The sequence below is a fragment of the Syngnathus floridae genome, chromosome 9 (assembly GCF_059516105.1).
Source record: "Syngnathus floridae isolate MCC-2025c chromosome 9, RoL_Sflo_1.0, whole genome shotgun sequence".
In the NCBI taxonomy this organism is placed as follows: Eukaryota; Metazoa; Chordata; class Actinopteri; order Syngnathiformes; family Syngnathidae; genus Syngnathus; species Syngnathus floridae.
Window position 1 is genome coordinate 3,913,827 of NC_142421.1, and position 15,611 is coordinate 3,929,437.

The 15,611-nt window shown below is 41.7% G+C and overlaps 1 protein-coding gene across 3 annotated transcripts in view; it reads right to left on the minus strand.

The window, feature by feature from the left end:
- LOC148392989 (cGMP-dependent protein kinase 1) overlaps nt 1-15,611 on the minus strand; it is a 51,932-nt gene that overhangs the window by 24,878 nt on the left and 11,443 nt on the right. For all 3 annotated transcript variants that reach the window (XR_015860329.1, XM_088384967.1, XM_088384966.1), the window contains exon 3: nt 2,354-2,467. Coding sequence is in view for 2 of the 3 variants with exons in the window: in XM_088384967.1 (XP_088241093.1) it covers nt 2,354-2,467 (114 nt within the window). In the remaining variant the exon portion in view is untranslated. The remainder of the gene's footprint in view (nt 1-2,353; nt 2,468-15,611) is intronic.

Genomic DNA, 15,611 nt, shown 5'->3' on the forward strand with positions numbered 1-15,611 from the left:
ATGGGATGAATAAGACCCTCACTACCCCCATATGGGTACCTGTTGCCATGGCAGCGGAAGCAAAAGGGGGAGGAGCAGCATCAGGTTGGCTGGTCAGCGCACTGGATCATGTGATTAGAAAGGGGTCAACAGGAAGCTTGCATGAAGTGGACCCATCGCACCTCAGCTAAACCCTCTTTGGCCTTGGGACTTGGGACACCCCCACACCCAACTAATTTGAAAACTGAAGTCCTTGTTTCCAAGAACTACTTCATATCTGTGTTTCATGGAGACAAGCAAAACAATCATGTTCCTATAATAAGTTCAACCAGAACAGCAGACTTAATTGCTTCCAATGACAGCGGAGAGATATTATAATATGAAATACAATTATGAACTCTACAAACACCCTGCGTACTCTTAAAATATTTTGTAATCTAACGGGCAAGAAGCTGTACTATAGCAATATTTTTAAAAAATCCGTAATCATCGACTTACGTATCCCACCGGGCATCTTCCGATTATTTACGATCTTGTATATGACCCATAAAAACGAGAGTCCGATAATGGCACAGACGAGGCAATAACGACTTTAAATGGTTTTGTATATACAGTATATTTATAGTACCTTATACAATCACATCATGACCAAAGGGAAGGATAAACATGATGTATTTGCTAAAATATTTACACAGGAGGGTTAAGGCAGGATTTGACTAATAATGATGATCTAAGCGGAAAGAAATCCCTCGTTTTACCGCCATCAAATCCCACAAGATCCAATTATAAAGCGATCCCCACACGCGAGCTCGCCGATGATTTATTAAGTGATCAAGGAATTCTGCCGTCATTCCGTGGCAGCGCGGCAATCGCACACCCGTGAAAGTGTCGTCATTGAGTCTATTCTGGGTGCGCGGTTGAAGCCAGCGGACCTTATATCACCTTTGGGGGATTTATTATCCCGAGTCCAGGAGCGCATTTGCAGCCATTTCCCCGTTTCCTGCCGCCCATAAACACGAATTCCTCATTCTGACACATTCTTATAACACACTTGTTCTCAACCATCTGCTCTCACTCCACAATTTTTTTTTGGGCTGAATATTCAAACGGATCGTCTGGCAGACCACCTACTGGTTGTCATGAATTCTGTGGAGCTAGCAGAGGGTCCCAAAAGGGGGTTTCGCACGAAAAAAAAGTGGAAAACTTGTGGAGCAGAGCTACATCAAGCGCTCATTGTCATTATACAGCCAGGAAAAACTTCCCGAAATCCATTTTCCACAGTAATTGTCTTTACATCAATTACATTTATGCCTCTGCCATCTAGTGGTGAATGGTGGTATTGCAATTTAAAACTGCTATTTGCCCTCAAAATGTTTTTTTTTTTTTTTTTAAATGAAACAAAGAGCTGCTCAGAGTTTGTCCTGCGGGCCACCAGTAGCCTGTTTGATTTCCATGTCTGACTCCCTGTTGCTTTCATCTCGCTGTCCAAGGGCTCAGCACAGTAAGCCTCTAATTTGCCATTCAAACAACTCAGAGGGATTGAGTGTCAAATGCAAATTTGATCATTGACCGACAGGGAGGATGGAAGCGAGCCTGAGTAATTCCCTTTCTTGCAACAAGTGACCGCACAAATGCGCAAGATTGGCTGAATTTACACTGCACATCGAATATATTTTGCAAGCTTTTTGCCGTTTCACAATAAATGTTAGCATTGAGCTAACCAACTTGTCAAACTTTAGTTATGTAACATCTATGCTATATGTGTTGTAGCGTTTCACATTATGTGTTAGCATTAAGCTAACGGACATTTGAAGCTTTATAATTACCACAACACCCATGCTAATTAGGTTAGCCTGTCTATTGTGTTTCATATCATATGTTAGCATTTAGCTAGCAGATGTTGGTTTTACATTTTACTGTTAAGGAATACTTTAAAAAGCATGTTTTAATAAGAGTGATTTTAGATATGTAATGTATTTGAAGATTTGCTCATTTAGGCTGAACTTGCCTTGGAAGACAGATACCTGTACCTGAGATTTTTGTGCATCTTGAAAGAGACTTGGTTCTTATCTGAAGATCCATTCCAGGTGTTTTGTCTATTTACCTTGCCATGAGTCATATTTCAAATGTGCTAATGGTGAGAAAATTGGCCGAATTGTCCCTTGAACCATGCGGAGGAAATCTGGTTTTATCAGGTAAAGGCATCTGTACTTCTCCAGTATATTCAAAGCCGCTACTTTATAAAGGATCATCTGGCTATGGAGGATTTCTTAAATTCTATTGTCTGCCTCACAATTGTTTTCCTCCTTATCTGTCAAAGCACAAGGACAGTGAGGATGTTTTGGTTCCCATCCAGGTGTCTGCGGAGACTCACTTTTGACAGTGGCGGTCCTGGTGCAGTTGTAGAGAATGGCCAGCTCCCCAAACACCTTCCCGGGGCCCATCGTGCACAGCTTTAGGCTCTCCTTTGTCACCTCCACTTTCCCGTCTGCAAAACAAGTGCACAGAGAGAAGAGGCCATGAAGCACATCGCTATTTTGAATTGCACACTCCAGTCCAGGTGTGCTACGCTCACAGAGTGGACTGATGGAATTGACTGGGTACATATGTGTGTGTATGTGTGTGTGTGTGTGTGTGTGTGTGTGTGTATGTGTGATCGCTGTGTGAAGGCTTGTACTTCATTTTTGAGAGCATCCAGCCAGAAGGTTCTTGGCTCAGTGAGCTCGAAAAAGATTATTTTGTGGCGTGGAACTTCTAGTGGGTGTTGCCGCTAAGCTACTAGCAAGTTAAAAAGCTGGCAGCTTTATCAGGGCGACAGACGCCATATTGCTTCGTAGTCGACGAGTGACACTGTCGGAAGTAATAGTTTCAAAGTATATTAGAAGTTGAGCTGTATCCTACGGAAAGATATTTCTAAAAAAAAAAACAGCATGTCTCCGTTCCGTAAAGCGTTAGCATTATGCTAGCTTACCCTTGATTGTGATATCAGAGCCAGAACAATGTCTGTACCGAAAAAACAATGCTAAAATGCCAGGCAAGGGGTGTGAAATTTCACACTCACCACTTCGCCCCCGTTGAAAGCAATTATCTTTGTCCGACAAGATTTTTCTTCACATTATCTGCTTGTTGAATAGTGTGGCGTGAAAGCACGCACGGTTGTGTGTTGTCCTGAATTTCCTTCTTTGTTGGGTTCTGTTTTAAAGGCGGGTAAAATCGACTAGCTTCTGCTCTGGCTTTTATTTTGCTGGGGTCCCTGAGGGAAAGACTAATTTCAAATTCTTCAGGCTTCAATCCTCGAAGAAACATTTTTCGGTGTCAAATAGAGAACACAGCTAACATATTTGAACTTTTATGTAATATTTTTGTTTACCTTGGGAAAATGACTGGATCATGTTTATTTTGTAGCTTGATGCTAATTACCGGTTTATTTTGCGACTTAGTGAGTAAATCTAAGAAGCCTCAATAAGATAATATTACCACTTGCTTGAGTTTACGCTGAGTGCTCTTCTTCAAGCACCTCATCTCTTGACAGTCATCAGCGACCAAACGCTCATTAAAGTAATATACTTCAATTACCGCCGGGCCTCGACATTAAAAGCTCATGCAGAAACACTTGATCCACACGATTTTTCCTCTGCCTTCAGACAGGACTCACAAAGAGGACACGCTTTTGCAGAAACTGCAATGATTCACAAAATGCAAACTCATAAGAAAGAGTTGCGGGGAAGCTCTGCGGGATTTTGATTGTTTGTTGTTAGAAAAATCGAAGCAGAAAATAATTTTCCATGTCTTTGTGTGTATCATTTCATGGCGCGGTACATGAGAGGGAGAGAGACAGTCGTTACTTCTTCGAATGATATTTTGGTCGAGCGCCCTGCTGTTTTGATTGCCCACATTTGTCTTCTATCTTGTGTCCAAGTCGTGGAGGAAAAATAACACTTTTCCGCTCATGCAGCAGCGGGTTTCTATGAAAATGTCCCTCGGCTCTATTCTGGTAAATATTTTTATAATTCACCGAATGATTTTTAATTTGAAACCATCAACACAACAGGCAATCTAATGTATTTTTATTACACTCACGTAGAGTCAGATAGTTTTCTCTTTTTGTGAACACTTGACTCAATAATGGCTGCCATTTTGAGCATTAGTAATTCACAGCATGAATGTAACGGTAACTAATATAATAGTCTGATTAAAGTTACTTTTCACCGACTGGGATGAGGTCACGTATGCGGCAAGGCAGAATTGACATTTAAATATGTTGGGATTAAAAAAAAAAAGGTTTCATATTATATACACAAAACCTATTTATGTTAAGAGACGTCGAGAAAAACCTCTATATGACAAAAAAGCAGTCTATTTTATTTTTCAAAAGGAAAAAAATATTTTTTTTAAATTTATTTTTTAATAAAAACTATTCTGAAACATTACTGTTAAAATTGCACTTCCAATAAAGTATTTTTAACGAATCAAGTAATCAGTTACTTTCAAAACAAAGTAATCAACAACTGACTTTTAATATCAAGTAATCTATAAAGTAACCAAGTTACTTTTACAGGTAACCGTGGCAACATCTACGGTGACACATTTGCGGCACATCCATAATTATGAAAGCGATGGTTTGTAATCCGCTTTGGGCTCCCTCTTGGCACGTTTTAGTCAAGCATTATATAGATGAATTCACACATCATTATTTCTTTCGGGGCGAGAGGTATTGAGAGCAGTCGCAACGAACACGTCGGTATTTCACAGAAAAAAATAAAAAAAAAAAACATTGAGAGGTTTAATTTGAAGAGGTCAGCCTTTGAGAATCGATTGAGTTTTAAGCATGTGATAGACTCAACTGTTTACGCCCAAAGGGATGGCCAAGTGGTCGGTCATGTGATGAATAGAAATTGGAAAATTAGCTTTCACGCTTCAATTTAATGGAAACGGGCAAGGAAAATAAAAGCTCTGTTAGAACGAAAAATGCTTCGATAAATGAGGCTAAGTTATTGCTAGAAGTCTTTGGTTTGCTCTTGAGGAAAACTTGGTCCTACACACCGAAAAGGGATTCAGGATTTCACAATCTGGATCCAAAAAGTAAACCGGCTCATAACACAGCAAAGGGCAAAAAAAAAAACATCCAAAACATTGACATTATTTCTCATCCATCAGACCTCGGATGTGCCAAGGTGAAATGATGGATGGTGTGAGAACATTGATGCGTTTGTCTCAGCAGGAAAAAATGATTGATATACCTCCCAAGATCTGGGACTTTAAACATCAAGATTAGTTTAAAGGGGCTCTCAAAGCTAAATCCGCAGGGAAACAACAAACTTGAGCTGCTGCTGCTTTGCGGCCTATTGGTTTTACTATCCGCCCCGCAAGCGGCACTGATGAACTCGTCCTCGGGGTAGAACAAGGTCAAGGCCCGGATGATGTAAACACGCTCTTGCCGATTTAAACGGCGGCCTTCAAAACTCCGGGCTTCAAACGCCGCCGCTTTTTGACATGGATTGATTTGGCGCCGTCCTACCGACTGCATTCTTGGAGATTCAATAACATCGACTCTACGGTTGTGTTTCTTCAACAAATTGACCAACGAGCAAACCAGTTGATGCTTTAATGGAGCGAAAATAAAACTAAAAACATTCCAACGCTACTTTGAACCGATTTTTTTGTACACTCCCAAAAAGACACGGAATAATTGAGCTGCTTTTATACCCTGGACACTTTGCTTTTAAGGATGGCACTTTTCAGATTTTAAATGAGACAATTATTTTCTGATCTTTTTGAAATGAGCCCATTTTAAGTGGGTGGCTCTGTCTTGTACAAGTGAGCAACTGTACACTGCGTCCCACATACCGCTGGACCAATGGCAAACGTGGCTTTCATCGCCATGACAACCACAAGGTTGTGAACCAACTTCAGCTCCTTCTACACGCCAGAAAAGAGTCGAGCGTGCTGCACAAAATAACTGAAGGCCCATTGAGACAATTCACTTACTACACTATTTTTTAGTCTAGTGTCAAAATTAATCGATTAATCGGCAACTCATCGATTATTAATCGACAACTATTTTGATCATTAAGTAAATCTTCAAAAGCAATGTTTTATCGTCAAATTGCCCAAATCGTCTGATTCGAGCGTCTCGACAGTTATTCTTTGACTTCTGTCATTTCGATTAATCGATGGAATAATCGATAGAATTGTTTCCAAAAATATTGAATGTTGTCATCCTTAGTGTGAATTGTAGCTTCCACCATTTTGTTTTCTCCCCGGTTTACACTGTGTACACGTCTTGAATAACGATTTTTGTCTTAAAAAGGCGGGCGGGTGAATTCCTATCGTCCCTTTACGACTCTGACAATTCACTGGGAAAGTCGTTTAATAAGGCTCCTATTGTAGCGTAGCGCTTTTCATGCTAGTTTCAGGTAAACATTTGAGGAGGGTGTTGAACGCACATGAAGAGAAAACATTTGTCACTGTTTGCGTTAACGAGAATGGATCCCCGGCGTCGTCGGGTAATTGCACGACCTTTTGAAAAGGACACGACATAAGCGAGCGAGGATGTAACGACAACACGGACTTGACTTTGGATCTATGCGAGGATAAACGCGAGAGGTATTTTCATGCACAAAACTATTAATTTCCTGTGGATGAAGCGCGTCATTAATTATTAAAGTCGGACGTGTTTGCCAGTTTTGGACCTCGCAGGAATGCTTTCAGTGAATAGCCCCATTGAAATTGATGAATGCGGTTCTTCTCAAAAGAGGAGTTCATTAAATGCAGTTTTTTTTTTTTTTAGCATCTCATAAGGCTTGCTTTATGACAACGATGGGTGCAGAAGTTTCCAGCTCACCTCTGGTCGGAAAGAGTTATTCAAATCGGATGCAAATAGCACCACAGGCAAATAAACACGCCGCCCGCACTGGCCGGCGGATCTGAGGAGCGAGTAACCCCCACAGCTGTGAACGTGTGGCCCGAAGTCAAATATGGAAGATGTAGAGCCTCGGAATTAAAAAGGCAGAAAATTCTGCATGTATAATCAATGTCATTAGATGATTTTTTTTTTCTTCCCACGCTGGATGTGTCTCAGCATGCCATCTTTTAGCCCCGCCCTGAGAATGTGGGGAGCTTTTGTCTTTGGAGGATCATTTGAGTGCATGCACACAGCGGGACATTGGGACGCACCTCGGGAACTAAATGCCCCAACCCCAACCGATCCTGCCTCGAGATCACATGGGATTCTGGAAGCCTTCCAGAGAGCCGCTGTCGTTTGGGTTGACTTTATCTCTCAGCGCTGCTAAAAATATCGAGCAGTATAAGCAAGAGGAGTGACTGCTTGCTCTTTCTAAGCGGAATTATTTGGAGAGTTCTTAAAGACACGAAGCCCCTTGATGGTGTTTTTGATTGTACGGGGCAAGTTTTGATGAAAAGAATTGGCATTTAAAGGTTTTCAACAAAAAAAATCTGTTTTATTATCATTAACTCATTCACTGCCATGCTAGTTAAAATGTAGCTAGCTATATCCGTCAATGGCAGCGAATGAGTTAAGCAGGTCAAAAATAATTTTAAGTTTTGGGTATTTTTGTTCTAAGGTCATTTTTATTTCAATTCGAATATTTAGATTTGTTTGTCCTTGTTTAACACAACTTTACTTTGTTACCTCATAGGCTTGTAAAATTATTTTTTATTCATCAATAGTAAAAGATCAATAGAAAATGGATGGACGGATGAACAGAGCTGTGAGAAACGACAAGCTGCCACCATCTCATACCACATCTTAAGAGAATTTAATTTCCACCCCACTTTAGCTCCTTTATCGTTTCCTCTAGGGTTAAACGGCGAAATAATCTGTGAGAAAAGCACGTAAAATTCTTTCGGGAGTCGTTCACACTGAGGCCGCTGCACATTGAAGGGTCAAAATTTACTCCCTCTTTCACTAGTGTTTTGCTATGAGGGGATGAGGGGGGGTCATGAAGGAACAGGATGCTGGGGATTTGAAATCCCACCGAGGATAATCAAGTGTAGTGACACGTCATCCGGCTGGGTCTTCCGTCGCCACGTGGATTGGCCAAGCCTATCCTGAGCGAGTGGAACATTGTTCTTGTCCTGCTGATGAATGGACCCGCGGGTGGTGTGGCCTATTGCCGTTGGCCTCCTATACATACGAGGACGTACAATGCATCTCATGAGCTCAGAGAAACACTAAATCGCCTTCTTTGTGACAGTTTGCTGAAACGAGGTAAAAGGCAAGCATTGCAATCTCTTCTGGACAGACGCGGGTGCTATTCAACAGTGGCTGGAAATGGCCATCGGCTTTTTTTTGATAGATGAAAGATGAAATTGCTGTTTATTCACACGCACTGAAGTGAGCGGTATCCCCATTCTAGATAATCACAGGACGGATTTCTTTTGTTTTTAAGCTTTACAAAAACTAAGGACCGAAGCTGTGGCAGGGTGAGTAACATAGATGCTGACCCACCGGCACGGAAACAGGAGTTGATTGATATCAGCAAAAAAAAGAAAAATTCAGAAAATGACTTTCCCCCCATCGCCAAAGGATAAATCCACATACTAAAAACAAATAACAGTAAAAGCAGCACAGACACTGACGCTAATACTAGTCAACTGATAAACTATCGTCAGGGGTTGCCGTGACAACAAGATGTTGCAACAGATTGCCTTAAGAAACAGCAAACAGAAGAAGCAACACCGTAAAGAACCATCAGATCCTTCTAAAACCAAACCGACAGACACGAAGATATTTATAGCAATACCGAATCAAGCGAAATCATATTCTTATCAAAGAGGCGAAACTTTTGAGGCTAATTTACGACACGTCTTGAAATTTTACAGTGTAATTCCTTCTAATCAAAGAAGTGATGTATCGAGAATTATGGGTTGGATAAAACCGAAGCCTAAAGTGAACAAAAACGGTAAAACATTTAAGTGGAGACTTATGTGATATTAATGAGCTGAGAGGAAATGAAAAGAATCCTGCTTGCTTCTCGCTTGATGTAGGTGGAGGGAATATCGGCAGGAGGACGATGCAGACATGGAGAGAGACGACAATAAGTACAACACGAGCAAAAGTCCGACAGAACAAAAAACATCTGAGAACACCATTACATTAATTTTCAATTTGGTATCATAATTAAGGCCCGACTAAAATTGATCTGTTAAAGCCAAAAAATGAACTAATTTTAATTAAAAAAAAAGAATAAAGTGGTCCCTTAATCCTTACAATATATTTCTGAGTTACAGCCAGAACTGTTTGAATGTCTCGTGATGCTAACAAAAGTGCCGCGCTTTGTTACGCCACGCTAGCAGTTGACGAGCGCCATTACAGTCCTCCGAAATTAGTTTCATTAGTATGCACGTCCTAATTCGCTCGTTTTCTTGTCAAAGCTAACTTTTGAAGCAAGAGAGAAGCCGTAAAGCTAAATGGCCTTGAACTAAATGCCCAAATTGGACAAAAATGAGCTTCGGCGTTTCCTCGTCCAGGAAACACTCCGTTATCAAACTCCCGCCTCGCGACACTCGTAAGAAGCCTGGAACGATGCAAAGGCGACTGTGAAAAGCGGGAAATGCTCGGCCTGCTCCTTCAATGTCATTCTGGAGCTTCGCATCCGGGCCGACGCAGCTGCTTAGCCCCGATGAAAAAGCCGGCTGCGGAAATGAAAGAGGCCCGCGATAGCGGCACGCTAGGCACGCTATTCATCTGCATCCTGGTGTCGTCTAATTGAGTCCGGTTGGCGTGAAAGAAACAGTACGTGCCCGCCCGGCCGTCTCTTAACCGCTAATTACGTTTGGTGGCTATGACAGGATTTTTTTGTTGTTGCTTGCACTCCTGACCCGACAATCAATCAGCTTGCCGACACGTTGTCACCGCGATGTGAAGCTAATGAAGGGCTAGTAGTGATGCTACACGTGTTCAGCTGTATTATTTTTAGGGAAACAGAGAGGGGGGGGGTCTCCAAACAGCGAGCTGCAGATTGTGGGCTGAGGCCATTTTTGATGGGATTGGAGTCGTTCTGAGAAATCCCCGGCTTCACCGAATGATGCAAAAAGGTGAAAGCAGGCCAAGTGGCGCAGACTGCCAGTTGGCTCTCGTAAGTGTCAGGACTCAAATATTGACGCCGACTTGATTACTCGAAGTATTGGCTACACGTCAGATGAGCTCAAATGATGAAGACAAAAGATGTCAGTTGCTTCAATAATTCAATAAAAGTGCAGAAAACCTTCCTGGAAGAAGCCATTATTACGCTTTCGAACACCTCCCACACGCAATTTCTTATGCAGTGAAGACGAAAGACAATCATTGTTCGTTGTTTTTTAATAATTTAAGTCCAAACAATAAAAAATATTTACAGGCACCATCTTGAGGCATATCGCTAACAAAGAACTATGTTGACGTGCGGGAGGAGCTCCTTTAAGCCAAACCAATTGAAAAGACGGTCACGTTTATTTATTTAAAAAGTGGCACTTTGCTGCCATCTTGTGGCATCTACAGGCATTTATAAACCTTTCACGAGGGGTGTCAATTTGGAGTTTTGCTGGGCTCGGTTGCTAACCCCCACGAATTGCCGAGTAGGCTGGGTTTAATTTCAGAATCTTACAGTTATGTTTCTGTAGAATAAACAGACACGTTCCCACCTAAAAACTCACGCAGACACACAAAAACGGGATAGAAATACATATATATTGCACTTTAGCGGGGTCTGATGGTGCTGGTTGAAGGTAATCTAAGTTCAAAAAAAGAAATCAAACAGAAAATCTTTAACGGAACAAGAAGTCTGAAGGGAGAGAAATTGAAAAGAAAGCAATACAGTATGTCCAAGTCACTCTTGATTCCTTTAACTTATCCAGACTGAAAATCCCTCCGAGCAAACATTTTCTCATCAATTTTCAAGTGTATTTTTCCGTTTGTTTTGCAGCTCGACAAGCGTAAGCGTTTGTCTTAATTGAAGGCAGCGCTCAGTTGAAGGGACAGCGTATTATTTATCTAAAGGAGACGTATTATGGAAAATTAACTTTTTAATTACCTCTGCATAAATAGTTGATCTTCGGAGTGCCTGCCCAGCCATAAAATGTACAATTTAACAACCAGGTGAATCTTTCGTCAGCTGCCTATTTCTGAAAATGTGGCTGCGAGCGAGCTGCTCTGAATTTTGATTTTAACGCAACAGTGACGCTCATTTGCATAATACTGTCCTCACACTGAGTTCTCTGCCCATGACTTGGCAGCCACGCTGAAAAAGATCAAGCTAGTTCCAAGTAACGAGTCGTCATGATAACGAAAATTCACACGCAAAACAGAATTCAACACTTTTGCTAGCTTAGCGCTAATATAGAGCGTTAGGCTAATAGAACGCTTACCTCCAAGAAATATTTCACAAATATTCTATGAGGACATCTGGGAACTTTAGATTTGTTAAAAAAAATATATAACACGTCTTTTTTTTAAGCATGCTAAAAAGCAAAGCTCACTTAGCATTTATCATGCCTCAAGTCGAGGAACTATCAAAAGGTATCAGAGCTTCTGTATCATTACTAATTACGTCTTTTCGCGCCTTCATCGGCCTCTCAGGAGCTAAAAATGGGCATCCCGCCTGACACAAAGGCCACCTCGGCCTTTATCTGTCGAGAGAAAATGAGGGACAAACAAAGACGGAGGATAGTAAGATGGAAATGAGCCGAGATGGCTGGATGGAGGACGAAGAGAAAGACAAGGCGATGAGTGAGTGGAGGACGCGAGTGACAAGAGGACAGATTGAGGTCAACGCGGGGAGAGAATGCGAAGCCGAGTGAAATGGAGGGAAATGTGTCTGCCGCACGGAATTTCTGAAGTTGGAATTAAAAAACAAAGTACCTTTGAGAGTCTGTGTGGGCGTCAAGTGACAAGAGCGTGACGGGGCAAGAATGAAAAAGCAACTTCTTCACGTCCAATTTTGGCCTGCTAGCTTAGCATTCAAATATTAGCATTTAACTATTACTACTCTTTAACTTGTGTGAAAAATATTGTTTCAATGGCTGAATTAAAAGCCCAATGATTCATTCAAGACTAGTGGCATTAAATTTTAGTGAGCTACATAAACCAGGGAAAGACATTTCTTCGAATGAAATATGGAAATATGGAAAGCAGCCCCTTCATTGCACAAAAAAAGCAGACGTTTAAACTTCTCAACAGATTGCGTTACACTGCGTCCAAGCTCAATAAAACGGTCTTGTTGGATTGCACTCCATAAAATCAGACTCTCAACAGTAAATATTGGCTGAAATTTATAAAAGCCGACTAATTTTCTGTTTGATCAAAACAACACATTTGCAAACATCTGCTTTCACTTGGGAAAGTAACGACCGAGCAAGTAATCGAATCAGTTTCTCGTAAAATGTTAATCGTCAGCTAGTTTATTTTTAATAAACAACAACAATTGATTAGTAAATCGTAAATGGGGCTTTTTATTTAAATACGATTTAATGCAATTTTTTAAATCCAATTATTTGATTCATCGATGGCTGGGATAATTGATTCCAAAAATATTTGATATTGACAGCCTTAACTGTAACAGCTTTGTGTTCAACTAATTCAGCCCACATCAGTTTTGTTGGGTGGTGTGCCGTGTTTTCAAACAGCGCCGTTCAAGTGCATGAATTTTTCAAGCGGAGACGCAAAACGCAATCAGTTCACTTCACGCAGAGTTGGAAGTGAAGTATAATTCTGAGTGGGCTTTATTAAATAAACTTTTGATTTAATTACACTCGGCCTTTTTCCCTTTGCCAGAAAGTGCCGCCGCTGTTAGCGGCAATCGAAACGGACATGCACAGCAGTCTGAATTGATTTGTTTTTTTTTAATCAGGTGACTTTTTATTCCAATTCCAGACCTCCCTTTTCCACAATGGAATCCCGATAAGCCTTTTATAACTGCGATGAACTTGACAAAAATGACGTGTCAAATAACATCAGGACACGACACCACGATGGATTTTCCATTTGAATCCCGAGTAGTTGAAGCGGCGTTCCCCCCGAGGCCGTCAAAGCAAAGTGTGTCAGTCTTCCTTGGCTTTGAGAAGAAATGTGGCAACACTGACAACACTTTTAAGGTCTTCTTCGCTTACATTGCCAGGCAACCATGACAGTGCTGCAACTTGAGTCTTTCTGCAATCACAAGCATTTGCTATTTTCATACCGCTTATCAGCACGCCAAGAGATGACGATTCGGAAGGGGGATCCTTATCGTCGGCACGTGGACGGAGTGATAATAACGCCAGAGTGGTGCTCACCAAAGGTGCTCCTCCTAATTAGCTTCACAAATGGTGTCCTTTTCGCACGCGTGACAATCAGTTACACTCTAGCGAGTCCCCTGATTGCGTCGAGAAGGTTTGGAGCAGATTACGGGGCACCCGACTCAAATCCACCGGCGACCGTTTCAAGATGAAGTCCAATTTAAGACTTGAACAATCAAAAATGATCTCAAGAGGTAGCAAAACGACAACAGGATCAAAACCGTCACCGCTTTAAATTACGATTGGGAGTCATTAAAGGCATCCCGGATAAATTCCTGCTTTCCAGTGCAGGTGAGGAAGCCGGAAGAAATGATCCAGCGACAAACTATACCGATGAGATGCATCGGCGGAGTTTTTTTCGGTTCCCAGATGTTGTTTGAACATAATGAAAGATGCGTATCATAAAGGCGGGCCAGCTGCTCGAGTGTCGCCGTATCAAGAGTCATTAAATTCGGCTCTTCGTACAAGTGCTGAGCAGGTAAACACAGATGAGGAGCTGAAGAAAAAATTTCTCAGAGCATCATTTAAATAAGGAATAGAAACTATCAATGTACTCCTCTCTTTATAGCTAGCTCGTAAAACGTGCACCAGGAACGAGCCAGACATGCATCATTCAGTATTGACAGCATGAGTGCAGACACCTTTGTGCATGGGATGTATTTGCTCCATAAATCCAAATACTTCTCTCTTTGGCTTGGAAAGTTTTTTTAAGGGCAAGTCGCAAAGAGTGAAACAAGTTGTATATCAGTTTCTTTGTGCTGATGGGGGACAAAAGGATTAGCTTGGTCGAAGAGATGTTAATCGCCTCGAATTGTGACGGTTATATCGTTTATCTGCTTTCCGCAGCGCTTGTCTAAAGTAAAGTATTCTGGAGTTTTTGGAACTTGCAAATTTCACACGGGAAGTTCATTGTGGAGGGATGACATCATTTGGAATTTTAAGATCGTTCACAATAGTCATACCTCATCCGAAATAGCTACTTTGGTGCTGCTGTTTTGGTTTGCAAATAGCATCTAAACTGAAACAATATCTGAACTTTTACAAGAAAAAGAAAAATATCTAATTTTTTTGACAGCGACAATTTAAACTTCCGTCAACAAGCAATTAGCAAAACTTTCACAACAGTAACTCGTTCTAATAGCGGTTCATCCAAACGTGTCGGTGTTTACAATTTGTGCCTTTACTCACTTTCAACTTGCGACGCGAGCTCATTAGGCAGCCCTTTTTTTTCTCTCTGCGAGTCACTTGCAAAAAAATAAAAAATAACTCCCCCAGCTGCTGCAATTGAACCCATCGTGTTCATTTTGCAAATATTCAGCTCGAGCCCAGTTTGCCACTGTTTTTCTGCCATCCAAACAAATCTCTAAATCTCCTCTCCCAGTACTCTGGATTAAAGTCGTCCGATTCACTGTTCGCTCCGTCAGCTGCAACATAGTACGCAAGTATAATTTAGCTTTTGGGTCCATTTAGATACGTACTGGCGTTTAATGAGAAGCGGGCGGCACATTCTGGCTGTTTTGTTGTCATTACGGTACTCTATTACTTATCGTCATTAGCCACCTGTCCCGGCTGTTTAGGGCCCTCGTCTCCATAGAAACGCGTTTGTCTTTCAAACAGGATCCGTGCGGGCAAAAAAAAAAAATAATAATAATACAACAAAAGTTCATTATGGCGCGCCTCATCAAAGCGGTGAGCCAGCGTCCCTTCTGGCTCGTCTGATGTCTCACAATGATGATTCATGTTAGCTACCGGGGGCAAACGGGGGAGCCTGTGATGGAGAAGGCGCAACCTTTTCTCGGGAGAATTTAGTTGGAAATTCAACAAAAGGTTAGCCGCTACGGGTATAACGAGACTTCTATTTTTCATCAGGATGCGCCTCCAAAAATGTCTTGAAATAGAGCGAGAACACTGCAGGCACACGGCCAACTTTAAAACATTTAATTTCCCAACTGAAATATAGTTATTGATAAAATTTCTCTGGCAAAAAAAATGGCTGGGCAAAAATTACAGACCAACAACAAAAAATGTTGGCCAGACCGCAGGTATATTTTTTTTTCATATGAAATCCCCGTACAGCCTCATGAAACGATACTACCCACTTGACAAACACAATTTGTCCACGGTTGCCTCGCGACACCACGTTTGACAGACATCCTCTCACCGCCCCATAGCGAAACACTAACGATCATCGAGGCGAGCGAGCGACACTTCATTTGTTTCGACAATGATGTACGACACCGAGCTGACTGCGCTTGACATTGTGCGACGGACGACCGAGCAGTCGCTGTGGAACGAAAAGTCACGCGGCTGCAAAATGGACCTTTTAACAAAAGCGCGTGTAGCCTGTGGTTTGACGG